General features: G+C 46.7%; 1 protein-coding gene across 1 annotated transcript in view; it reads right to left on the reverse strand.

The window, feature by feature from the left end:
• The window catches only part of LOC139239047 (cation channel sperm-associated auxiliary subunit gamma-like), a 138,525-nt gene that overhangs the window by 28,061 nt on the left and 82,536 nt on the right, over positions 1-27,928 (reverse strand). The window contains exon 12 of the mRNA XM_070867552.1: positions 15,393-15,485. Coding sequence (XP_070723653.1) covers positions 15,393-15,485 — 93 coding nt within the window. The remainder of the gene's footprint in view (positions 1-15,392; positions 15,486-27,928) is intronic.

Consider the following 27,928-nt stretch of genomic DNA (forward strand, 5'->3'; position numbering starts at 1 on the left):
GCCAATAGAAGCAGAGCCTCCTCACATATTGCTCCTCTGTCATGTTCAAGAATTATATCCCATTCCGGAAAACTTGCATCCTGTACGGATTGCTGTACCTTGCCTCATTCACCCTCTTCTTTGAGCCTCCGCAGATCTCTGCTGCTGCGCTTGCTTCTGCTGCTGTTCCCCTGGTGTGGTAACCTTACTGGCAATCCCAGTGACATTCCCATTTTCCCCAGGACTAGTGCAGCCAATGAAGTAAAACAGTGCATCTACTGCCAAAGGTCAGCTCTCAAACAACAACCACTTGTATTTATATAGCACCTTTAACATAGTGAAATATCCCAAGGCGCTTCACAGGAGTATTATGCGATTAAAAAAATTGACACCGAGCCGCATAAGTAGAAATTAGCGCAGGATACCAAAAGCTTGGTCAAAGAGGTGGGTTTTAAGGAGCGTCTTGAAGAAGGAAAGAGAGGTAGAGAGGTGGAGAGGTTTAGGCAGGGAGTTCCAGAGCTTGGGGCCCAGGTAACCAACGGTCACGGTCACCAACGGTGAGCGATTATAATCGAGGATGCTCAAGAGGGAAGAATTAGAGGAGCGCAGACATCTCGGGGAATTGTGGGGCTGGGGGGGATTACAGAGATAGGGAGGGGCGAGGCCACGGAGGGATTTGTAAACAAGGATGAGAATTTGGAAATCGAGGCATTGCTTAACTGGAAGGCAATGTAGATCAGTGATCACAGGGTGATGGGTGAGCGGGACTTGGTGCGAATTAAGACATGAGCAGCCGAGTTTTGGATCACCTCTAGTTTCCATAAGGTTGAATGTGGGAGGCCAGACAGGAGTACTTTGGAATAGTCAAGTCTAGAGGTAACAAGAGCATGGATGAGGGCTTCTGCAGCAGATGAGTTGAGGCAAGGCAGAGATGGGCGATGTTACGGAGCTGGAAATAGGCGGTCTTAGCTATGTTGCGTGTTATGTCTTTAGATGCTCTGATAATGACTCCACGAGGCAAAGTATTGTACCTGAACTGTAGTAACCTTAGTCCGTTTAATATAACTCCAGAGTGAGGATACCACATGGTGGACTCCCTTTTATACCTGGGTACCTGTGGTGTACAGGTGACCTTTGGCCTCCACCAGTTGCGCCCTCTGGTGGTGCCAGCATAGTGTATACAGTGTGAACCTTTTCGATGGTACCTCCGGTAAACAAGTCTCCATCTTATGCAACTATACCGTGACGACACAAAGAGTATATATATATATATATATGCATATATAACATCACTCTCCCCCAAGTCTTTTGTGCCAATACCTTTGCACTATGTGCTCTGGCTTGGATCTCCCCAGACTTAAGTGCCAATAGCCCTTGCACCTTGGCTGTGCTTTGACTTGGCTCTCTCCCTGTTAACCCCCAAGTCCTTATTGCCACAACGTTGGGTCGTGGTTACCAGTTGGGATGGTTCGATGGTGCAGTGGGACTCAGTGGGTTCTGGGTGTTATCCATGTGTGTGCCCATGGCTACATGCATCCATTTCCCCCCCCCCCACATATAAATCATGCCGGTGGCTCATCACATTCATATACATTCAAGTCCAGAAAAGGAAATTTGCATTTACATCATTGCATTTGTGGTACAGTTGTGAGGCAAGTACATTTGACTGGTGAGATACATTGATGGTACATCTTTGGGATCAGCGCTGGGGTCAGCACCGGTGCGTGAGGACAAGCTAGTTCCAGAGCTGCTGGATGGTGCTGGCAGTGGGAACCCGGTTGGCTCTCGTGGCCTTTGCCGTTGCTCCTAGTGTCGGGCAGGTACACAGATGCCTGTGACCTCCCTGTCCTCTCCTTGCACCCTTGGTCGCTGCTGCTCCCAGAGGAGCAATCGTCTAGCAGTGCACAGGGAACTGCTAACTCGCTTGCCTGGGCATTATTTGGTTTGGGATCCTGGCTGGTCCCGGTTCCAATTGGGAGAACCGCCGCAGGTGACCCCTCGCTCCCGGGCGTAGCCGTGGCGGCGATGGGGTCTGGGGCTGCGCCTTAACGCAGTTTGCTCTTTCAGGCTCGTGGCGGTTGGTGCCATCGGGTGCCTGAGAGGTGGAGCCGATTAGGGGCAGGGTATCGATACCGGTGCCGTTGCACTCCTGAGATTGCTTGCTCTGCAGCTTGTCTATTTAAGCTGCTTGTGGCCACACTCTGTGGTGCATCACCCTGGTCCCAGGGGCGCAGGCTACAGCATCGGGTAGCCAGCTGGACCTGTGTGCTTCCGATGGGTGTTTGCCCGCTACATAATCAGAATACAGTTGAAATCCTGCATCGCTCAATGTTTCATTCCTTATTGTAGATAAACTGTAGCTCCGATCGCAATCGCCCGACTTTTCTTTGCTTATTACATGTATAAAATTCTGATCATCAATTACAAATTTTACATTTAGCTCACAGTTGTTATTACATTATGTAAGAATTTGGGGCTGTCCCTTTTAAGTGTGGTGGGTTCCTGGCCTCCTTTAAGAGAGCCTTGCTATCTTTACCCCAATCCTCTTCTTCACTTGGTACCATGTGTTGCTCCATCAGCGCTGCATCTCGTGGTCTGGCTGCCGCCATCTTTTCCTTCAGCGCTTCACCTCGTGGTTTGGGCGCCATCTTTCTTCCATCCACGATGTCGGCTGCTGTGATCCTCTTCTCTTCGGGTTCTGCCACCGAAGCTGGGAAGTCGTCTTTGGATCCGATTTTCTTCCTCCAGAGTCCTGCCACTGGAGCCTGGAAGTTGCGTTTGGGTCGTCTCAGCTGGATCACCTCTGCGCAGTCGTGCTGAGCGGTCTGTGCCTCGGGTGCTGTGCTGGTCTGCTCTCTGGTGCCGGATATTACCTCGGGTGAGGGCTTGCTTTGCCTCTGAGCACGGGGGACATCGATCGCTGGAGGGACGAAATCTTCCCAGCGCCGATGGATCTTCTCCATCCACCTTCTTCCGAGTAGCGTTGGTCCATCACCTGCCACAATCCACAGTGGTAACGTGCACTGCGACATCATGGAGTACATTAGCATTCGCACTGGGTAGAACATTTAGGACTGAGATGAGGAGAAACTTCTTCATAGAAACATAGAAACATAGAAAATAGGTGCAGGAGTAGGCTATTCGGCCCTTCAAGCCTGCACCGCCATTCAATGAGTTCATGGCTGAACATGCAACTTCGGTACCCCATTCCTGCTTTCTCGCCATAACCCTTGATCCCCCTAGTAGTAAGATCTACATCTAACTCCTTTTGTATATATTTAGTGAATTGACCTCAACAACTTTCTGTGGTAGAGAATTCCACAGGTTCACCACTCTCTGGGTGAAGAAGTTTCTCCTCATCTCGGTCCTAAATGGCTTACCCCTTATCCTTAGACTGTGACCCCTGGTTCTGGACTTCCCCAACATTGGGAACATTCTTCCCGCATCTAACCTGTCTAAACCCGTCAGAATTTTAAACGTTTCTATGAGATCCCCTCTCATTCTTCTGAACTCCAGTGAATACAAGCTCAGTTGATCCAGTCTTTCTTGATAGATCAGTCCCACCATCCCGGGAATCAGTCTGGTGAACCTTCGCTGCACTCCCTCAATAGCAAGAATGTCCTTCCTCAAGTTAGGAGACCAAAACTGTACACAATTTTGTACACCCTTCAGGTGTGGCCTCACCAAGTCCCTGTACAATTGTAGTAACACCTCCCTGCCCCTGTACTCAAATCCCCTCACTATGAAGGCCAACATGTCATTTGCTTTCTTAATCGCCTGCTGTACCTGCATGCCAACCTTCAATGACTGATGTACCATGACACCCAGGTCTCGTTGAACCTCCGCTTTTCCTAATCTGTCACCATTCAGATAATAATCTGTCTCTCTGTTTTTACCACCAAAGTGGATAACCTCACATTTATCCACATTATACTTCATCTGCCATGCATTTGCCCACTTACCGAACCTATCCAAGTCACTCTGCAGCCTCATAGCATCCTCCTCGCAGCTCACACTGCCACCCAACTTAGTGTCATCCGCAAATTTGAAGATATTACATTTAATCCCCTCGTCTAAATCATTAATGTACAATGTAAACAGCTGGGGCCCCAGCACAGAACCTTGCGGTACCCCACTAATCACTGTCTGCCATTCTAAAAAGTACCCATTTACTCCTACTCTTTGCTTCCTGTCTGCCAACCAGTTCTCAATCCATGTCAGCACACTACCACAAATCCCATGAGCTTTAACTTTGCACATTAATCTCTTGTGTGGGACCTTGTCAAAAGCCTTCTGAAAGTCCAAATACACCACATCAACTAGTTCTCCCTTGTCCACCCTACTGGAAACATCCTCAAAAAATTCCAGAAGATTTGTCAAGCATGATTTCCCTTTCATAAATCCATGCTGACTTGGACCTATCATGTCACCTCTTTCAAAATGTGCTGCTATGACATCCTTAATAATTGATTCCATCATTTTACCCACTACCGATGTCAGGCTGACCGGTCTATAATTCCCTGTTTTCTCTCTCCCTCCTTTTTTAAAAAGTGGGGTTACATTGGCTACCCTCCACTCCATAGGAACTGATCCAGAGTCTATGGAATGTTGGAAAATGACTGTCAATGCATCTGCTATTTCCAAGGCCACCTCCTTAAGTATTCTGGGATGCAGACCATCAGGCCCTGGGGATTTATCGGCCTTCAATCCCATCAATTTCCCCAACACAATTTCCTGACTAATAAGGACTTCCCTCAGTTCCTCCTTCTTACTAGACCCTCTGACCCCTTTTATATCCGGAAGGTTGTTTGTGTCCTCCTTCGTGAATACCGAACCAAAGTACTTGTTCAATTGGTCTGTCATTTCTTTGTTCTCCGTTATGACTTCCCCTGATTCTGACTGCAGGGGACCTACGTTTGTCTTTACTAACCTTTTTCTCTTTACATATCTATAGAAACTTTTGCAATCCGTCTTAATGTTCCCTGCAAGCTTCTTCTCGTACTCTATTTTCCCTGCCCTAATCAAACCCTTTGTCCTCCTCTGCTGAGTTCTAAATTTCCCCAGTCCCCGGGTTCGCTGCTATTTCTGGCCAATTTATATGCCACTTCCTTGGCTTTAATACTATCCCTGATTTTCCTTGATAGCCACGGTTGAGCCACCTTCCCTTTTTTATTTTTACGCCAGAAGGGATGTACAATTTTTGTAGTTCATCTAAATGTCTGCCATTGCCCATCCACTATCAACCCCTTAAGTACCAATCTATCCTAGCCAATTCACGCCTCATACCTTCAAAGTTACCCTTCTTTAAGTTCTGGACCATGGTCTCTGAATTAACTGTTTCATTCTCCATCCTAATGTAGAATTCCACTATATTATGGTCACTGTTGCCCAAGGGGCCTCGCACAACGAGATTGCTAATGAATCCTCTCTCATTACACAACACCCAGTCTAAGATGGCCTCCCCCCTAGTTGGTTTCTCGACATATTTGTCCAGAAAACCATCCCTTATGCACTCCAGGAAATCCTCCTCCACCGTATTGTTTCCAGTTTAGTTAGCCCAATCTATATGCACATTAAAGTCACCCATGATAACTGCTGCACCTTTATTGCATGCACCCCTAATTTCCTGTTTGATGCCCTCCCCAACATCACGACTACTGTTTGGAGGTCTGTACACAACTCCCACTAGCGTTTTCTCCCACTAGCATATTCCGTAGCTCCACCCATACCGAGTCCACATCATCCAAGCTAATGTCTTTCCTTACAATTGCATTAATTTCCTCTTTAACCAGCAATGCCACCCTGCCTCCTTTTCCTTTCTGTCTATCTTTCCTAAATGTTGAATACCCTTGGATGTTGAGTTCCCAACCCTGATCATCCTGGAGCCATGTCTCCGTGATGCCAACCACATCGTATCCGTTAACTGATATCTGCACAGTTAATTCGTCCACCTTATTCCGAATACTCCTCGCATTGAGGCACAGAGCCTTCAGGCTTGCCTTTTTAATACAATTTGGCCCTTTAGAATTTTGCTGTAAAGTGGCCCTTTTTGTTTTTTGCCTTGGGTTTCTCTGCCCTCCCCTTTTACTCATCTCCTTTCTATCTTTTGCTTCTGTCTCCATTTTGCTTCCCTCTGTCTCCCTGCATTGGTTCCCATTCCCCTGCCATATTAGTTTAACACCTCCCCAACAGCATTAGCAAACACTCCCCCTAGGACATTGGTTCCGGTCCTGCCTAGATGGAGACTGTCCGGTTTGTACTGGTCCCATCTCCCCCAGAACCGGTTCCAATGCCCCAGGAATTTGAATCCCTCCCTGCTGTACCACTGCTCAAGCCACGTATTCATCTGAGCTATCCTGCTATTCCTACTCTGACTAGCATGTGGCACTGGTAGCAAACCCGAGATTACTACTTTTGAGGTCCTACTTTTTAAGTTAGCTCCTAGCTCCTTAAATTCGTCTCTTAGGACCTCATCCTGTTTTTTACCTATATCGCTGGTATCAATGTGCCCACGACAACTGGCTGTTCACCCTCCCTTTTCAGAATGTCCTGCACCCGCTCTGAGACATCCTTGACCCTTGCACCAGGGAGGCAACACACCATCCTGGAGTCTCGGTTGTGGCCGCAGAAACGTGTATCTATTCCCCTTACAATTGAATCCCCTATCACTATCGCTCTCCCGCTCTTTTTCCTACCATCCTGTGCAGCAGAGCCAGCCATGGTGCCCTACCCTGATGAGTCATCCCTCCAACAGTACTCAAAGCAGTGTATCTGTTTTGCAGGGGGATGACCGCAGGCGATCCCTGCACTACCTTCCTTGCACTGTTCTTCCTGTTGGTCTTCCATTCCCTATCTGACTGTGGACCCTTTACCTGCGGTAAGACCAACTCGCTACATATGCTAATCACATCATTCTCAGCATCGTGGATGCTCCAGAGTGAATCCACCCTCAGCTCCAATTCCGCAACGCGGTCCGTCAGGAGCTGGAGGCGGATACACTTCCCGCACACATAGTCGTCAGGGACACCGGAAGTGTCCCCGAGTTCCCACATGGTCCGAACTCTCCTGCCATGACTTAACCCTTAGATACACTTAATTTGGCGACAACAATGTTAACAGGTTACTTACTGATAATAAAAAAGAAAAAGAAAAGCTACTCACCAATCACCAGCCAATCACTTACCCCTTTGGCTGTGACGTCACATAAGAACATAAGAACATAAGAATTAGGAACAGGAGTAGGCCATCTAGCCCCTCGAGCCTGCTCCGCCATTCAACAAGATCATGGCTGATCTGGCTGTGGACTCAGCTCCACTTACCCGCCCGCTCCCCATAACCTTAATTCCCTTATTAGTTAAAAATCTATCTATCTGTGACTTGAATACATTCAATGAGCTAGCCTCAACTGCTTCCTTGGGCAGAGAATTCCACAGATTCACAACCCTCTGGGAGAAGAAATTCCTTCTCAACTCGGTTTTAAATTGGCTCCCCCATATTTTGAGGCTGTGTCCCCTCGTTCTAGTCTCCCCGACCAGTGGAAACAACCTCTCTGCCTCTATCTTGTCTATCCCTTTCATTATTTTAAATGTTTTTATAAGATCACCCCTCATCCTTCTGAACTCCAACGAGTAAAGATCCAGTCTACTCAATCTATCATCTTAAGTTAACCCCCTCATCTCCAGAATCAACCTAGTGAATTGTCTCTGTACCCGCTCCAAAGCCAGTATATCCTTCCTTAAGTAAGGTGACCAAAACTGCACGCAGTACTCCAGGTGCAGCCTTACCAATAGCCTATACAGTTGCAGCAGGACCTCCCTGCTTTTGTACTCCATCCCTCTCGCAATGAAGGCCAACATTCCATTCGCCTTCCTGATTACCTGCTGCACCTGCAAACTAACTTTTTGGGATTCATGCACAAGGAGCCGGCACCCCACAACTTGAGCCGCCTCGGGGAAATCCCCTCCGTGCCTTTCAGTTCCGCGCGGAGGGGTTTCCTGTACGGGCTGCTCCTGCACACTCTCAACTTTGCCATCCTCGCCGGCCGTCCGGACACGCCATGGCGTACCATCTTGCCGTCCGGAGGAGGCGGGGGTCCCCGATGGAGGGCACTCTACGCAGGGGTCCTCCCACTATTCATCGGGGACTTGGCCTGGAGGGTGGTGCACGGAGCAGTGCCGTGCAACAAATTTTTAAGCCGGTTCACGGACACCCAGGCCACCTGCAATTTCTGCGGTCTGGAAGAGTCCGTGTTCCATGTTTTTATGGAATGTACAAAGTTGCAGCCCCTGTTTTATTATTTGAAGGGGCTGCTCCTGAAATTCTGGCTGCACTTCAGTCCCACTCTCCTGATCTTTGGGCACCCTGTGCGGAGGGGAGCGGGTAGGTCCGAAGGCCTCCTCGTAGGACTGCTCCTGGGCACAGCGAAGGGTGCCATCAGCCGGTCCAGGCAGCGGGCGGTCGAGGGGGTCGTTCAACCTGACTGCCTGCCTCTCTTCCGCTCTTACATCCGGTCCAGGGTGTCCTTGGAGATGGAGCACACGGTGTCCACCGGTACGCTCGCGGCCTTCCGCGAGAGGTGGGCACCGGAGGGACTGGAGTGCATCATCACGCCCGGCAACCAAATTTTAATTTGATTTTACGTTTTAAAGTTTAATTTGTTTTAATTGCCGGTGTTTTTAGTGTCCCCTTCCCTTTTATAGGGGGCACCGGAAAAAATTGTGATTTTAGTGCCCAAAAAAAAAACAAAAAAAAGAAAAACACAAAAAAAAAACCAAAAAAAGGAAAAAAGGGCCTTGTAAATGTCTGGTGTGTCACCCAGGTCGGGTGGCACAGTTTAATGTTTATGTTTTCAGGTAGACTCTAAAAGAGTTTCATGCACAAGGACCCCCAGGTCCCTCTGCACCGCAGCATGTTGTAATTTCTCCCAATTCAAATAGTGTTCCTTTTTTTGGTTTTTTTCCCAAGGTGGATGACCTCACACTTTCCGACATTATATTCCATCTGCCAAACCTTAGCCCATTTGCTTAACCTATCCAAATCTCTTTGCAGCCTCTCTGTGTCCTCTACACAGCCCGCTTTCCCACTAATCTTTGTGTCATCTGCAAATTTGGTTACACTACACTCTGTCCCCTCTTCCAGGTCATCTATGTATATTGTAAACAGTTGTGGTCCCAGCACCGATTCCTGTGGCACACCACTAACCATCGATTTCCAACCCGAAAAGGACCCATTTATCCCGACTCTCTGTTTTCTGTTAGCTAGCCAATTCTCGATCCATGCTAATACATTTCCACTGACCTAGCGTACCTTTATCTTCTGCAGTAACCTTTTGTGTGGCACCTTATCGAATGTCTTTTGGAAATCTAAATACACCACATCCATCAGTACACCTCTATCCACTATGCTCATTATATCCTCAAAGAATCACTTTTTGATTTCTTTCTACTTCTGTTCAGAGAGTTGTTAACCTGTGGAATTCCCTGCCGTAGAGAGTTGTTGATGCCAGTTCATTGGATATCTTCAAGAGCGAGTTAGATATGGCCCTTAAGGCTAAAGGGATCAAGGGGTTTGGAGAGAAAGCGGGAAAGGGGTACTGAAGGATCAGCCATGATCTTATTGAATGGTGGTTCAGGCTCAAAGAGCTGAATGGCCTACTCCTGCACCTATTTTCTATGTTTCTATGTTTCTACCAACGACTGGGATGAGTTCATTGGTGTAGGTGAGCAGCTTTGCTTGAACCGGGACCAACTTGGGTTGTTCAATTTGATTGTCCCATAGCCTCACAAAGGCTTCTTGATTCATTACTTACTGGCTCGCCCCCGTGTCCACCTCCATGAAGACTGGAGCGCTGTTTGTCTCAACTTCTATTCTCACTGGGGAACATTCGATGGTGCAGGTAAACATTCCGTACACCTCATCGTGGGGCTGAGCTGCCTCTTTGACCGCCTCTTCATAATCCGCGCTGGATTCATGGCCCTCTGCAGACTCATCAACACGGTGAGTCCTATTTCTTTTACACCTTCGCTGGAGGTGGCCCTTTGTGCTGCATCCTTTGCACACATAGTCCTTAAAATGGCATTGATGAGCCTGGTGATTTCCTCCGCAACGCCAGCACAGTGCTAACAGATTAGCCCCCCTCGGCAGACTCAGAGTTAAGGGACTCGGGGGCCTGTTCTCTCTCCCCTGAGGAGATTCACATTCTACAGTCCAGCCTCTAAAAGGCGCCAGTCTGTGTATAGTATCTGCCGGGTTTGAATCCCGAGGATGAGCCGCAGGTCGAGGTCATGAATGCCTGGCTCATAGTGATGGCCTTCTGCAGTGTGACTGTGGTAACCGCAGATAGTAGCCTGTGAAGAAGGCCTTTGTGGCCTATTCTGATAACAAAGATATCCCGCAGCGCTTCGGTGAGGTGTTCGCCGAAATTACGCGGTGCCGCCAGCTTCCTGAGGTCTGCAGAATATTTCGCGATTTCCTGGCCTTCGGGCTAGTGATGGGTATAAAACCGGTGCTTGGCTGTGAGGATGCTCTCTTTGGGCTTGAGTTGTTCTTGGATCAGCGTTACAAGCTCCTTGTACGTCTTGGTCGTTGTCTTCGCTGGTGCAAGCAAGTCCCTGACGAGGCCATAGACGGTGGGCCCACAACTAGTGAGCAGGATAGCTCTGCGCTTATCAGCCAGCATGGCTGGATCATCGCCTGCCAGGTCGTTTGCTGTGAAGAAATGTCGAGCCTCTCCACAAAGGCATCCCAATCATTCCCATCGGCAAACTGCTGCAACGTACCAAAGTTAGCCATTTTTGCATGAAACTCCATAATCTCGTCGCCAATTGTTATGTCTTTAGATGCTCTGATAATGACGAGGCAAAGTATTGCACTTGAACTGTAGTGACCTTAGTCCATTTAATATAACTCCAGAGTGAGTATACCACATGGTGAACTCCCTTTTATACCTGGGTACCTGTGGTGTACAGGTGACCCCTGGGCCTCAACTAGTTGCGCCCTCTGGTGGTGCCAGCATAGTGTATACAGTGTGAACCTTGTTGATGGTACATCCGGTAAACAAGTCTCCATCTTATGCAACTATACAGTGACTACACAGAGAATATATCTATAATATGCATATATAACACTGCGGATATGTGGTCAAAAGCTCATTTCAGGGTCAAATATGACACCAACATTGGGAACAGTCTGGTTCAGCCTCAGACAGAAGTTGGAGAGAGGGATGGAGTCAGTGGCTAGGAAACGGAGTTTGTGGTGGGAATGAAAACAATGTCTTCGTTCTTCCCGATAGTTAATTGGAGAACATTTCTGCTCAGTCAAACAAGCAGTCTGACAATTTAGAAACCGTGGAGAGGTCGAGAGAAGTGGAAATGAGGTATAGCTGGGTGTCATCAGCATTCATTGGAAGCTGACGTGGTGCTTTCCAATGATGTTGCCACGAGTAGATGGGAAATAGGAGGGGGCCAAAGATAGATCCTTGGGGGACACCAGAAGTAACGATGCGGGGGTGGGAAGAGAAGCCATTGCAGGTGATTCTCTGGCTATGATTATAGATAGATAAGAATGGACCCAGGCAAGTGAAGTCCCACCCAGCTGGATGATGGTGGAGAGGTGTTGGAGAAGGATAGAGTGATCAACCATGTCAAAGGCTGCAGAAAAGTCAAGAAGGACGAGGAGGGATAGTTTGCCTTTGTCACAGTCACAAAGGATGTCAATTGTGACTTGGAAAGGAGCCATTTCAGTACTGTGGCAGGCATGGAAACCGGATTGGAGGGGTTCAAACATGGAATTGCGGGAAAGATGTGCACCTATTTGGGAGGCAATGACACATTCAAGGACTTTGGAGAAGAAAGGGAGGCTGGAGATGGGGCAGTAGTTTATAAGGACGGAGGGGTCAAGGGTTGTTTTTTTGAGGAGAGGGGTGATGACGGTAAATTTGAGGGAGAGGGGGACAGTGCCTGAGGCAAGAGAACTAACTTGGGAGCCAGAAAAGGAAGTTAGGTGTTCAGCAGTTTGGTGGGAATAGGGTCAAGGGAGCAGGAAGTGGGTCTGATGGACTGGATTAGGAGAGATCAGAAAGGAACTGGAGAACGATGTGAGGTCAGGGCTAGGGCAGGAGGGATCTTTAGAGGATGTTTGGCCCGGTAGGCTAGGGGAAGGAAGGGAAGAGGCAGAGGCTGCTGAACGGATGGTCTTAATCTTAGAGACAAACAAGTCCATGATCTCATACGAACATAAGAACATAAAAAATAGGAGCAGAAGTAGGACATACAGCCCCGCAAGCCTGCTCCACCATTTAATACGATCTGGGCTGATCCGATCATGGACTCAGATCCACTTCTCTCCCTGCTCCCTTATTCTCTTAATGGTTAAGAAACTGTCTATCTCTGTCTTAAATTTATTCAATGACCCAGCTTTCACTGAGGCAGCGAATTCCACAGATTTATAACCCTCTGCGAGAAGAAATTCCTCCTCATCTCAGTTTTAAATGGCAGCCCCTTATTCTAAGATTATGCCCTCTAGTTCTAGTCTCCCCTATCAGTGAAAACATCCTCTCTGCATCCACCTTGTCAAGCCCCCTCATAATCTTATACGTTTCGATAAGATCACCTCTCATTCTTCTGAATTCAAATAAGTAGAGGCCCAACCTACTCAACCTATCTTCATAAGTCAATCCCCTCATCTCCGGAATTAACCTAGTGAAACTTCTCTGAACTGTCTCTAAAGCAAGTATATCCTTTCGTAAATATGGAAACCAAAACTGCACGCAATATTCCAGGTGTGGCCTCACCAATACCCTGTATAACTGTAGCAAGACTTTCCTGTTTTATACTCTATCCCCTTTGCAATAAAGGCCAAGATTCCATTGACCTTCCTGATCACTTGCTGTACCTGCATGCTAACCTTTTGTGTTTCATGCACAAGTACCCCCAGGTCCCGCTGTACTGCAGCACTTTGCAATTTTTCCCTATTTAAATAATAACTTGCTCTTTGATTTTTTCTGCCAAAGTGCATAACCTCACACTTTCCAACATTATGTTCCATCTGCCTAATTTTTGCCCACTCACTTAGCCTGTTTATGTCCTTTTGCAGATTTTTTGTGTCATCCTCACACATTGCTTTTCCTCCCATTTTTGTATCGTCAGCAAACTTGGTTACATTACACTCGGTCCCTTCTTGCAAGTCATTAATATAGATTGTAAATAGTTGGGGTCCCAGCACTGATCCCTGCGACACCCCACTAGTTACTGGTTGCTAACCAGAGAATGAACCGTTTATCCCGACTCTCTGTTCTCAGTTAGTTAGCCAATCCTCTATCCATGCTAATATATTACCCCCAAACCTGTGAACTTTTATCTTATGCAGTAACCTTTTATGTGGCACCTTGTCAAATGCCTTCTGGAAGTCCAAATACACCACATACACTGGTTCCCCTTTATCCACCCTGTTCGTTACATCCTCAAAGAATTCCAGCAAATTTGTCAAACATGACTTCCCCTTCATAAATCCATGCTGACTCTTCCTGACTGAATTATGCTTTTCCAAATGTCCTGCTACTGCTTCTTTAATAATGGACTCCAACATTTTCCCAACCACAGATGTAAGGCTAACTGGTCTGTGGTTTTCTGCTTTTTGTTTGTCTCCTTTTTTAAATAGGGGCGTTACATTTGCAGTTTTCCAATCTGCTGGGACCTCCCGAGAATCCAGGGAATTTTGGTAAATTACAACCAATACATCCACAATCTCTGCCGCCACTTCTCTTAAGACCCTAGGATGCATGCCATCAGGTCCAGGGGATTTATCTGCCTTTAGTCCCATTAACTTACTGAGTCCACCTCCTTAGTGATTGTGATTGTGTTAAGTTCCTCCCCCCGCTTTAACCCCTTGACTATCCACTGTTGGGATATTTTTAGTGTCCTCTACCGTAAAGACTGATACAAAATATTTGTTCAGAGTTTCTGTCATCTCCATGTTCCCCATTACACTTATTGTCGGAGGTGAGGGTAGAGACTGAAGAGAGGGGTTTAAAAAGACAGTTAGCAGTGGAGAATAGAATCTGGGGTTTATCATTACATTCCAGAATGATTCTGGAATAGTGAGCAATTTTTGGCAGATGAGAGCAGGACCCGATCATGCTTAAGAAGTTAAGAAAACTTGGAAAAGTATAGCATTATAAAGTACACAATATGGATTCAGAAGGAATGTCACATTTGGCTAATATCAAAGATATTACTGATATAGTCGGTAAGCTAACTGTAGTTTATTTATACGTGGATTTTCAGAAAGCTTTTGATAAGGTTACACATTAATGGCTAAGATATCGTGTAATGGAATAGAAAGTGAAGATTGGCGCTGGATAAAACAGGAAATGAAGGGTTGGCATGAATGGGAAGTTTTCAAAAGCAGAAAGACATTACATGTGGAGTACCCCAGGGATCAATCCTGCGATGCTGGCTAATTTTAATAAATATGTATTTTGACTTGGATGAAGGTATCATAAGCAACATCCACAAGTTTGCATATTCCAAAATAGGAGGCTGTGCAAATGTGGAGCAACACCAACCAGTTTGAAATGGATCTGGATCTCTCGGGTTACTAGTTGGTGGTGTGGTTCAATGCGGATAAGTGTAAAATAGTGTGGGAGCAAGGATGCATGAATTAAATGGAACATGTGTATGGCTGGCCCATTGGGACAGAGAGGTATTTGCACATAATTCCATTAAGAATTCAGGCTCGTGCTTAAATATAGGAAAAACAAATATGAATTGAGACAGAGAATAAAAATCAGAAGAAGTTATATTGTTGAATATGGGGCATGATCAGAATACCATATGCAAAGCTGTGTGTAACTCTGATCACCAATACATGGGAAGAATATTATTGTTCCCGTGAGTGTAACCAACATATTCAAGAAATCAGGGACATAATTGATATGGTTAGGCAAATTAAATTGGATTTGGGTCCTTTGGAAAATTTGGTGACTTCTAGACAACCTAATTGATTTATTCAAGAATATCATGAATACAATGCTAACCCTGGCCTAATTATTCAAAAGGTATAAGAACCAAGAAACACAAATTTTTAAAAATGGAGACAGGAGTAATGAAGGAAACCAGGCAGAAGTTGTTTTATGTAAATGCCAATGCACTTGTGGGGTATGCTAACAGAAGGCCAATATAAATGAGTCCAATGGATTTCTCAAGAGGTAAGATATTAAGGGATATTGGGGGTGAAATTGGTCTTCTTCAGTAATGCAAAATGGAATCATAGCGAATTAGCAGCCTGTACACAGGTTGTTGGCTCATTATGAGATATTTCACCCCCTGGTAAGAATAGGTAAGATCGATCTAAAAGGGACAAGCTTGTTGAGCCTTATGCCATTTTCCTGTTGTTAAAAATTCTTATGTTCTTACCTGTTAGATACTTCAATAACCAAAAAGTATTCTGGACCTTTAAGCCCCTTTGCCGGTATATCACTGCAGGGTGAGTTCTTCTGGCAAATCCACCTCAATAAAAATATAAAGAAAAAGTTCATTAATGCATTCAAAGTATTTAGATCCCACTATATTTTCCTGTGTTTTCCCTCCCTTGCCAAAAATGTAGCTGCTCCAAGTGCTACCTGTACTGTCAGCAAGGCAGGTTATTCAAACCTACTGACAGTTCTAGATGCTCCCAATGCTGATGCTAGGTTGGTCCTTTCAGTTGCTGAGAACGGAGAATTTTGGTTGAAATACCAACAAGAATGACAAGATAGCATGCAAGATTGTCCATTCGCATTCCACCAGATATCAGGTAAATCAGCAATGGGTAGAGATGGAAAATTGGGTAGGGTGCTATTCTACTGGCTCTGACCTGCTAAAAAAAAGCAACATTTTCAAATCTGTTGATCTGGACTTTGCAATAAATCACCCTGTCTTCTGTTTATTAAAATACAAATTATTCTGTCCACCAGTCATAACAACGTTAGTTGCCAGCATGAACAAGTGTTCCTTGCATCCAGCATTTCTATAATACGAATGAGGGGAAATACATTGAAATACATTGGATGATATATTTTTATTATTTGCATATAGCCTGTCCATAAGTGCGGATTGTTCCTCCCAGTGAGAATTAGAAGGACATAAAAATGGGTGTGCTACGGTAGAACACATCCCGAACCTATTTTCACTCTGCCCACCCAGGTAATGCGAGAAAATTTGCAGACAATGAGCAGACAATCCAGTTCTTTATGCATCCAATTTTCCAGTCATAACTTTATGTGGAGGCTTGGACAGGTCTATGGAACATATCAGTGGTGAGAGTGGAAAAATACATGCAAGTGAAATTTAAAGAGATGGGGTCAATTAAAGCAGAGTGTCACTCCAAACTGACAAAAATTCTGGAAGACTTGAGAGTTTCAAAAGGTATCCCAACTGTCATGTATCTTACATTATTATATATAACTGTATCCTAACATGCTATACATGACTGTAATAAGATATGACCTGTAACCACCAGCATACCTTACCACCAGGGGTGCACTTGCAAGAGACAGGTATATAAGGACAGGTCTCAGGCAAGTGCAGCATTCCAGAGCTGTGAAATAAAGGTGCAGGTCCAGAGTGACCTTGACTTCACTACATGCCTCGTGTGAATCTGTACTGAGGGGACAGGACTTAACAGTGGCGACGAGTTACGGAATTACAGAATCCACAGAATGGCGAACAACGGATCAGATGAAAAGTACAATGCTGGAGACAATTGGGAGGACTTTATAGAAAGGCTCCAGCAAATCTTTGTAACAAAAGACTGGTTAGGAGACGACAAAGCAGACAAGAGAAGAGCCCATCTCTTGATCAGCTGTGGCTCGAAAACATACGTTTTAATGAAGGATCTGTTGGCACCCGAGAAACCAGCCAGCAAGTCATTTGAAGAATTGAGCACACTGGTAAGAGACCACCTGAAGCCAGCGAGCAGCCTACACATGGCCAGACACAGGTTCTACAACTACAGACACTGTGTGGGCCAGAGCATACCCGACTTCGTGGCGGAACTTCGGAGGTTGGCTAGTTTATGTGAGTTCTCCGATGAACTGAGGAGAGAAATGCTGAGAGACTTTTTCATTGAAGGAATAGGCCACGCAGGCATATTCCGAAAGCTCAGAGACCAAGAACCTGACCTTAGAGGCGGCAGCACTGGTTGCACAGACATTCTTGGTAGGGGAAGAAGAAACGAGGTTGATTTACAATGCAGGTTTGACAACTAACGAAATAATGGAACAAGGAGTTCACAGCATCGAGGAGGTGCGTGGAGAGGCAGTCGGGACTTCGGTGAGAGGCCTATAAAAGGCACAGCAGGGAGTCCGGGGCCCAGCGTCGAGGAAGTGCGTGGAGAGGCAGTCGGGACTTCGGTGAGAGGCCTTTAAAAGTCACAGCAGCGAGTCCGGGGCCCAGCGTCGAGGAAGTGCGTGGAGAGGCAGTCGGGACTTCGGTGAGAGGCCTATAAAAGGCACAGCAGGGAATCCGGGGCCCAGCATCGAGGAAGTGCGTGGAGAGGCAGTCGGGACTTCGGTGAGAGGCCTATAAAAGGCACAGCAGGGAGACCAGGGCTCAGCGTCGAGGAGGTGCATGGAGAGGCAGTCGGGACTTCGGTGAGAGGCCTATAAAAGGCACAGCAGGGAGTCCGGGGCCCAGCGTCAAGGAGGTGCGTGGAGAGGTGTGGCTTGTACAGCGACAGGAAGAAGGCAAAAAAGAAGGAGACAGAAATAGAAAGGTGACGTCACAGCCAAGGGGGTAAGTGATTGGCTGGTGATTGGTGAGTAATTTTTCTTTTTACTTTTCTATAACAGTGAGTAACTTTTAACATTGTTGTCGCCAATTTAAGTGTATCTAAGGGTTAAGTCATGGCAGGAGAGCTCGGTCACATGATATGCTCCGCCTGTACCATGTGGGAACTCAGAGACACTTCCGGTGTCCCTGACAACTACATCTGCGGGAAGTGCATCCGCCTCCAGCTCCTGACGGACGCGTCGCAGAATTGGAGCTGAGAGTGGATTCACTCTGGAGCATCCACGATGCTGAGAATGATGTGAGTAGCACGTGTAGCGAGTTGTCTTACCGCAGCAGAAGGGTCCACAGCCAGATAGGGAATGGAAGGCCAGCAGGAAGAGTAGTGCAAGTAAGGTAGTGCAGGGGTCCCCTGTGGTCATCCCCCTGCAAAACAGATACACTGCTTTGAGTACTGTTGAGGGGGATGACTCATCAGGGGAGGGCAGCAGCAGCCAAGTTCATGGCACCGTGCTGGCTCTGCTGCACAGGAGGGCAGGAAAAAGAGTGGGAGAGTGATAGTGATAGGGGATTCAATTGTGAGGGGAATAGATAGGCGTTTCTGCAGCCGCAACCGAGACTCCAGAATGGTATGTTGCCTCCCTGGCGCAAGGGTCAAGGATATCTCGGAGCGGGTGCAGGACATTCTAAAAAGGGAGGGAGAACAGCCAGTTGTCGTTGTGCACATTGGTACCAACGACATAGGTAAAAAAAGGGATGAGGTCCTACGAAACGAATTTAAGGAGCTAGGAGCTAAATTAAAAAGTAGGACCTCAAAAGTAGTAATTTCAGGATTGCTACCAGTGCCACATGCTAGTCAGAGTAGGAATCGCAGGATAGTGCAGATGAATACGTGGCTTGAGCAGTGATGCAGCAGGGAGGGATTCAAATTCCTGGGGCATTGGAACCGGTTCTGGGGGAGGTGGGACCAGTACAAACCGGACGGTCTGCACCTGGGCAGGACCGGAACCAATGTCCTAGGGGGAGTGTTTGCTAGTGCTGTTGGGGAGGAGTTAAACTAATATGGCAGGGGGATGGGAACCAATGCAGGGAGACAGAGGGAAACAAAAAGGAGACAAAAGCAAAAGACAGAAAGGAGATGAGGAAAAGTGGAGGGCAGAGAAACCGAAGGCAAAGAACAAAAAGGGCCACTGTACAGCAAGATTCTAAAAAGACAAAGGGTGTTAAAAAAAACAAGCCTGAAGGTTTTGTGTCTGAATGCAAAGAGTATCCGTAATAAGGTGGATGAATTAACTGTGCAAATAGATGTTAACAAATATGATGTGATTGGGATTACAGAGACATGGCTCCAGGATGATCAGGGTTGGGAACTCAACATCCAGGGGTATTCAACATTCAGGAAGGATAGAAAAAAGGAAAAGGAGGCAGGGTAGCATTGCTGGTTAAAGAGGAGATTAATGCAATAGTTAGGAAGGACATAAGCTTGGATGATGTGGAATCTATATGGGTCGAGCTGCAGAACACCAAAGGGCAAAAAACGTTATTGGGAGTTGTGTACAGACCTCCAAACAGTAGTAGTGATGTTGGGGAGGGCATCAAACAGGAAATTAGGGGTGCATGCAATAAAGGTGCAGCAGTTATAATGGGTGACTTTAATATGCACATAGATTGGGCTAACCAAACTGGAAGCAATACGGTGGAGGAGGAATTCCTGGAGTGCATAAGGGATGGTTTTCTAGACCAATATGTCGAGGAACCAACTAGGGGGTACCCATCTTAGACTGGGTGTTGTGTAATGAGAGAGGATTAATTAGCAATCTCGTTGTGCGAGGCCCCTTGGGGAAAGAGTGACCATAATATGGTGGAATTCTGCATTAGGATGGAGAATGAAACAGTTAATTCAGAGACCATGGTCCAGAACTTAAAAAAGGGTAACTTTGAAGGTATGAGGCGTGAATTGGCTAGGATAGATTGGCAAATGATACTAAAGGGGTTGACTGTGGATGGGCAATGGCAGACATTTAGAGACCGCATGGATGAACTACAACAATTGTACATTCCTGTCTGGCGTAAAAATAAAAAAGGGAAGGTGGCTCAACCGTGGCCATCAAGGGAAATCAGGGATAGTATTAAAGCCAAGGAAGTGGCATACAAATTGGCCAGAAATAGCAGCGAACCCGGGGACTGGGAGAAATTTACAACTCAGCAGAGGAGGACAAAGGGTTTGATTAGGGCAGGGAAAATGGAGTACGAGAAGAAGCTTGCAGGGAACATTAAGACGGATTGCAAAAGTTTCTATAGATATGTAAAGAGAAAAAGTTTGTAAAGAGAAAAAGTTAGTAAAGACAAACGTAGGTCCCCTGCAGTCAGATCAGGGGAAGACATAACGGGGAACAAAGAAATGGCAGACCAATTGAACAAGTACTTTGGTTCGGTATTCACGAAGGAGGACACAAACAACCTTCCAGATATAAAAGGGGTCAGAGGGTCTAGTAAGGAGGAGGAACTGAGGGAAATCCTGATTAGTCGGGAAATTGTGTTGGGGAAATTGATGGGATTGAAGGCCGATAAATCCCCAGGGCCTGATGGACTGCATCCCAGAGTACGTAAGGAGGTGGCCTTGGAAATAGCGGATGCATTGACAGTCATTTTCCAACATTCCATTGACTCTGGATCAGTTCCTATCGAGTGGAGGGTAGCCAATGTAACCCCACTTTTTAAAAAAGGAGGGAGAGAGAAAACAGGGAATTATAGACCGGTCAGCCTGACCTCAATAGTGGGTAAAATGATGGAATCAATTATTACGGATGTCATAGCAGCGCATTTGGAAAGAGGTGACATGATAGGTCCAAGTCAGCATGGATTTGTGAAAGGGAAATCAGGCTTGACAAATCTTCTGGCATTTTTTGAGGATGTTTCCAGTAGAGTGGACAAGGGAGAACCAGTTGATGTGGTATATTTGGACTTTCAGAAGGCTTTCGACAAGGTCCCACACAAGAGATTAATGTGCAAAGTTAAAGCACATGGGATTGGGGGTAGTGTGCTGACATGGATTGAGAACTGGTTGTCGGACAGGAAGCAAAGAGTAGGAGTAAATGGGTACTTTTCAGAATGGCAGGCGGTGACTAGTGGGATACCGCAAGGTTCTGTGCTGGGACCCCAGCTGTTTACACTGTACATTAATGATTTAGACGAGGGGATTAAATGTAGTATCTCCAAATTTGCAGATGACACTAAGTTGGGTGGCAGTGTGAGCTGCGAGGAGGATGCTATGAGGCTGCAGAGTGACTTGGATAGGTTAGGTGAGTGGTCAAATGCATGGCAGATGAAGTATAATGTGGATAAATGTGAGGTTATCCACTTTGGTGGTAAAAACAGAGAGACAGACTATTATCTGAATGGTGACAGATTAGGAAAAGAGGAGGTGTAACGAGACCTGGGTGTCATGGTACATCAGTCATTGAAGGTTGGCATGATGGTACAGCAGGCGGTTAAGAAAGCAAATGGCATGTTGGCCTTCATAGCGAGGGGATTTGTGTACAGGGGCAGGGAGGTGTTGGCACAGTTGTACAGGGCCTTGGTGAGGCCACACCTGGAGTATTGTGTACAGTTTTGGTCTCCTAACTTGAGGAAGGACATTCTTGCTATTGAGGGAGTGCAGCGAAGGTTCACCAGACTGATTCCCGGGATGGTGGGACTGACCTATCAAGAAAGACTGGATCAACTGGGCTTGTATTCACTGGAGTTCAGAAGAATGAGAGGGGACCGCATAGAAACGTTTAAAATTCTGATGGGTTCAGACAGGTTAGATGCAGGAAGAATGTTCCCAATGTTGGGGAAGTCCAGAACCAGGGGTCACAGTCTTAGGATAAGGGGTAAGCCATTTAGGACCGAGATGAGGAGAAACTTCTTCACCCAGAGAGTGGTGAACCTGTGGAATTCTCTACCACAGAAAGTTGTTGAGGCCAATTCACTAAATATATTCAAAAAGGAGTGAGATGAAGTCCTTACTACTAGGGGGATCAAGGGGTATGGCGAGAAAGCAGGAATAGGGTACTGAAGTTGCATGTTCAGCCATGAACTCATTGAATGGTGATGCAGGCTAGAAGGGCCGAATGGCCTACTCCTGCACCTATTTTCTATGTTTCTATGTTTCTATTAGACAAGCTGCTACCCCCACTCACAGACAATACCGGGAGAACAGGCTCTTGACAGCAGGCAGTGGCGCCAGAAGCCATCAAGGACCACAGGAACGGTCGTTCACACTTCATGAACCCACAATGCGAGCAATCAACTACAAACTGAGAGAAGCTCATGAGAGATCAGCCAGACACAGCTCATTCTTTGGGAATAATGAAAGCCGTCTGTGCTGGAGGTGTGTGGGTGGGCACTCGTCAAGGGGATGTCGATTTCAGCAGGCTGTTTGCAGGAACTGTGAATATACAGGGCATTTGGCCCGCATGTGCAAAAAAACGGCAGCTCGGCTGGTATACGAATCGGATAGGTCGGAAAGTGAACCAGAAGATGGTGGGGACAGTACCTGGGACACCGATGTACAGCGGGTCAACACGATCAATGGCCGCTGCTCCTACAACAGGACGCCTCCTATAATGATGAGGGTCCTACTCAACATGGAGCTGAATACAGGAGCGAGTCAATCTCTCATGGGCGCTCAACAATTTGAACAACTGTGGCTGCATAAAAGAGACAGACCAAAACTCACAAGGGTCGACACAAAACTAACCAAAAAAATCGTACCAGTCCTCGGCAGCGCCATGCTCCCTGTCACACACAAAGGGACAGTGAACCGACTTCCCCTGTGAATTGTCCCCGGAGACCCCCGAGCACTGCTGGGGAGAAGCTGGCTGGCAAAACTAAACTGGAAATGGGTGATCACAATATAGTTGACTTTGTAATACAGATTGAGGATGAGGAAGTTGTGTCAGAAACGAGCGTACAAGGCTTAAACAAAGGGGACTACAGTGGGATGAGGGCAGAGTTGGCTAAAGTAGACTGGAAACAAGGACTAAACGGTGGCACAATTGAGGAACAGTGGAGGACTTTTAAGGAGCTCTTTCATAATGCGCAAAAAAAATATATTCCAGTGAAAAAGAAGGGCGGCAAGAGAAGAGATAACCAGCCGTGAATAACCAAGGAAATAAAGGAAAGTATCAAATCAAAGACCAATGCGTATAAGGTGGCCAAGGTTAGTGCGAAAATAGAGGATTGGGAAGATTTTAAGCAACAGCAAAGAATGACTAAAAAAGCAATAAAGAAAGGGAAGATAGATTACGAAGGTAAACTTGCGCAAAACATAAAAACAGATAGTAAAAGCTTTTACAGATATATAAAACGGAAAAGAGTGACTAAAGTAAATGTTGGTCCCTTAGAAGATGAAAAGGGGGATTTAATAATGGGAAATGTGGAAATGGCTGAGACCTTAAACAATTATTTTGCTTCCGTCTTCACAGTGGAAGACACAAAAACCATGCCAAAAATTGCTGGTCATAGGAATGTGGGAAGGGAGGACCTTGAGATGATCACTATCACTAGGGAGGTAGTGCTGGACAGACTAATGGGACTGAAGGTAGACAAGTCCCCTGGTCCTGATGGAATGCATCCCAGGGTATTAAAAGAGATGGCGGAAGTTATAGCAGATGCATTTGTTATAATCTACCAAAATTCTCTGGACTCTGGGGAGGTACCAGCGGATTGGAGAGCAGCTAATGTAACGCCTCTGTTTAAAAAAGGGGGCAGGCAAAAGGCAGGTAACTATAGGCCGGTTAGTTTAACATCTGTAGTGGGGAAAATGCTTGAAACTATCATTAAGGAAGAAATAGCGGGACATCTGGATAGGAATAGTGCAATCAAGCAGACGCAGCATGGATTCATGAAAGGGAAATCATGTTTAACTAACTTACTGGAATTCTTTGAGGATATAACGAGCATGGTGGATAGAGGTGCACCGATGGATGTGGTGTATTTAGATTTCCAAAAGGCATTCGATAAGGTGCCACACAAAAGGTTACTGCAGAAGATAAAGGTACATGGAGTCAGAGGAAATGTATTAGCATGGATAGAGAATTGGCTGGCGAACAGAAAGCAGAGAGTTGGGATAAATGGGTCTTTTTCCGGTTGGAAATCAGTGGTTAGTGGTGTGCCACAGGGATCGGTACTGGGACCACAACTGTTTACAATATACATAGATGACCTGGAAGAGGGGACAGAGTGTAGTGCAACAAAATTTGCAGATGACACTAAGATTAGTGGGAAAGCGGGTTGTGTAGAGGACTCAGAGAGGCTGCAAGGAGATTTGGATAGGTTAAGCGAATGGGCTAAGGTTTGGCAGATGGAATACAATGTCGGAAAGTGTGAGGTCATCCACCTTGGGAAAAAAAAACAGTAAAAGGGAATATTATTTGAATGGGGAAAAATTACAACATGCTGTGGTGCAGAGGGACCTGGGGGTCCTTGTGCATGAAACTCTTTTTGAATCCCAAAAGGTTAGTTTGCAGGTGCAGCAGGTAATCAGGAAGGCAAATGGAATGTTGGCCTTCATTGCGAAAGGGATGGAGTACAAAAGCAGGGAGGTGTTGCTGCAACTGTATAAGGTATTGGTAAGGCTGCACCTGGAGTACTGCGTGCAGTTTTGGTCACCTTACTTAAGGAAGGATATACTAGCTTTGGAAGGGGTACAGAGACGATTCACTAGGCTGATTCGAGAAATGAGGGGGTTACCTTATGATGATAGATTGAGTAGACTGGGTCTTTACTCCTTGGAGTTCAGAAGGATGAGGGGTGATCTTATAGAAACATTTAAAATCATGAAAGGGATAGACAAGATAGAGGCAGAGAGGTTGTTTTCATTGGTGGGGGAGACTAGAACTAGGGGGCACAGCCTCAAAATACGGAGGAGCAAATTTAAAATCGAGTTGAGAAAGAATTTCTTCTCCCAGAGGGTTGTGAATCTGTGGAATTCTCTGCCCAAGGAAGCAGTTGAGGCTAGCTCATTGAATGTTTTCAAGTCAAAGATAGATAGATTTTTAAGCAATAAGGGAATTAAGGGTTACGGGGAGAGGGCGGGTAAGTGGAGCTGAGTCCACGATCAGATCAGCCATGATCTTATTGAATGGCGGAGCAGGCTCGAGGGGCTAGATGGCCTACTCCTCTTCCTAATTCTTATGTTCTTATGATGTCCATGCCATGTCATTCGAGGAACGGACCTCCTGCTCAACAGTTATAAAGCGATTTGAACATCTCTTTCAGCCAGGTGTGAGCACTTTCAAAGGGGCCAAAGTCAAAATCTAAATCACACAGGATGCTAGACTGGTCCATCACAAGGCCAGAACTGTACCTGATGTGATGAGGGAAAAGATTGAACACGAACTAGACAATCTGTGGAATTTAGCGACTGGGCAAGTCCCATGAAGCCTGATGGATCTGTACGAATCTGTGGGGACTACAAATCTACCATAAGCAGAGTCTCCCTATAGGACCAGTACCCGCTGCCCAGAGCGGAGGACTTATTTGCCACATTGGCTGGAGGTAAACTTTTCTCAAAATTAGACCTCACATCTGCGTATATGACGCAAGAATTGACCGAAGAATCCAAGCTACTCACCACCATCAACACACATCAAGGCCTTTTCATGTACAATCGATGCCCATCGGCATCAGATCGGCAGCTGCCATATTCCAGCGCAACATGGAGAGTCTGCTCAAGTCCATCCTGGGGATGGTTGTATTTCAAGACGACATACTTATCACGGGCAGGGACACCGACTCTCATCTCCGTAATTTGGAGGAAGTACTAAATCGGGTCAGCCTACGAGTCAAGAAATCCAAATGCCTGTTTCTCATACCCGAGGTTGAATTTTTGGGCAGAAGGATTGACGCTGATGGAATCTGCCCAACAGAGTCCAAAACAGAAGCAATTCGCCTGGCACCCAGGCCCTGGAATGTCTGAGAACTGCGTGCCTTTCTCAGGCTACTCAAATACTTTGGGAACTTTATGCAGAACTTAAGCACGCTGCTGGAGCCTCTCCACGTGCTACTCAGGAAGGGATGCGATTGGTTTTGGGGGGACGCCCAGGAACGAGCCTTCAATCAGGCACGCAACCTTCTGTGTTCCAACAGTGTTTTGACATTCTTTGATCCAGGTAAAAAGCTAGTTCTCACATGCAATGCGTCAGCGTATGGGGTCAGATGAGTTTTACAAAATGTCAATAGTGCGGGCAAATTACAACCCATAGCTTATGCCTCCAGGTCACTTTCGCGGGCGGAGCGCAGGTACGGAATGGTAGAGAAGGAGGCACTCGCATGCGTGTATGGTGTCAAAAAGATGCACCAATATCTTTTCGGGGCCAAGTTCGCGTTAGAAACCGACCACAAGCCCCTCACGTCCCTCCTATCCAAGAGCAAGGCAATAAACGCCAACACCTCAGCGCGAATTCAACGGTGGGCACTCATGCTGGTGTCCTACGACTATACCATAAGGCACAGACCAGGCACAGACAACTGTGCCGACGCGCTCAGCAGGCTACCTCAGGCAACCACGGAAGGGTCTGACGAACAGGACCGTGAGATAGTCATGGCAATCAATGCCTTTGAGTCCATAGGTTTGCCCATGAGGGCTCGCCAAATCAGAGCCTGGACGGCCAGCAACCCTACGTTATCCTTAGTAAAAAGATGTGTCCTAACCGGTGACTGGGCAGAGGCTCGCGATGCCTGCCCTGAGGAATTAAAACCCTTTCACAGGTGCATGCATGAGCTATCACTACAAGCAGACTGCCTGATGTGGGGCAGCCGAGAAGTCATGCCTCTGCGAGGCAGAGAGGCATTTGTCCGGGAGCTCCACCGCGAGCACCCGGGGATCGTTCTCATGAAGGCCATAGCCAGATCCCACGTCTGGTGGCCTGGTGTTGACGCGGACTTGGAGCTCTGCGTCCGAAGGTGCACCATTTGTGCCCAACTCAGCAATGCCCCCAGGGAGGCTCCCCTGAGCCCCTGGCCCTGGCCTACCAAACCGTGGTCACGGGTGCACGTAACTATGCGGGCCCATTCATGGGCAAAATGTTCCTCGTAGTTGTAGATGCATTTTCAAAGTGGATCGAATGCACAACCTCCACCACTGTGGAGAGCCTCGCAACCATGTTTGCAACACACGGAATCCCTGACATATTGGTCAGTGACAATGGTCCGTGCTTCACCAGCGCAGAATTCCAAGATTTTATAATTGACCACGTCATAAATCACGTCAAGACGGCACCGTTCAAGCCGGCATCCAACGGCCAGGCGGAGAGAGAGCAGTGCAAATCATTAAACAAGGCATGCTTAAAATCCAAGGTCCCACGCTGCAGGGTCGCCTGTCGTGACTGCTGCTGGCATACAGATCTCGTCCACACTCATTGACTGGGATCCCCCCCGTGCAACTGTTGATGAAAAGGACTTTAAAAACAAGGCTCTCATTTATCCTCCCAGATATGCATGAAATCGTTGAGGCAAAGCGCCGTAAGCTGACTGAGTACCATGACAGAAATTCAAGGGGGAGATGGAATGAGATCGGGGACAAAGTGTTTGTACTAAACTATGGCAGGGGTCCCAAATGGCTTGCAGGGACAGTAACGGGCAAGGAAGGAAACAGGCTACTGGTAGTACAAATGGAAAATGGCAAAACCTGCCGGAGGCATGTAGACCAAGTCAAAAGCAGATTTACCAACAGCACTGCGGAACCAGAGGCAGACTACAATGGGGAACTCGCACCACACCTGGTGGACAGACAGAGGGAACAACCTGAGAAAAGCGCAATCCCAACAGACAGCCCAGGCGAGTCAACAACAATCACACCAATCGAAACAGACAGCCCAGGCGAGATACCAGCAACCACACCCAAAGAAAAACAGACACCAAGGCAAACAACTGAACCACAACTCAGACGCTCCACGCGAGAGCGTAGACCACCTGAGAGACTGAACCTATAAAAACAATAAGACCTTGGGGGAGGGTGATGTCATGTGTCTTACATTATTATATATAACTGTATTCTAACATGCTATACATGTAATAAGATATGACCTGTAACCACCAGCATACCTTACCACCAGTGGCGCACTTGCAAGAGACAGGTATATAAGGACAGGTCTCAGGCAAGTGCAGCATTCCAGAGCTGTGAAATAAAGGTGCAG

The sequence above is a fragment of the Pristiophorus japonicus genome, chromosome 26, assembly GCF_044704955.1.
Source record: "Pristiophorus japonicus isolate sPriJap1 chromosome 26, sPriJap1.hap1, whole genome shotgun sequence".
Lineage (NCBI taxonomy): Eukaryota > Metazoa > Chordata > Chondrichthyes > Pristiophoridae > Pristiophorus > Pristiophorus japonicus.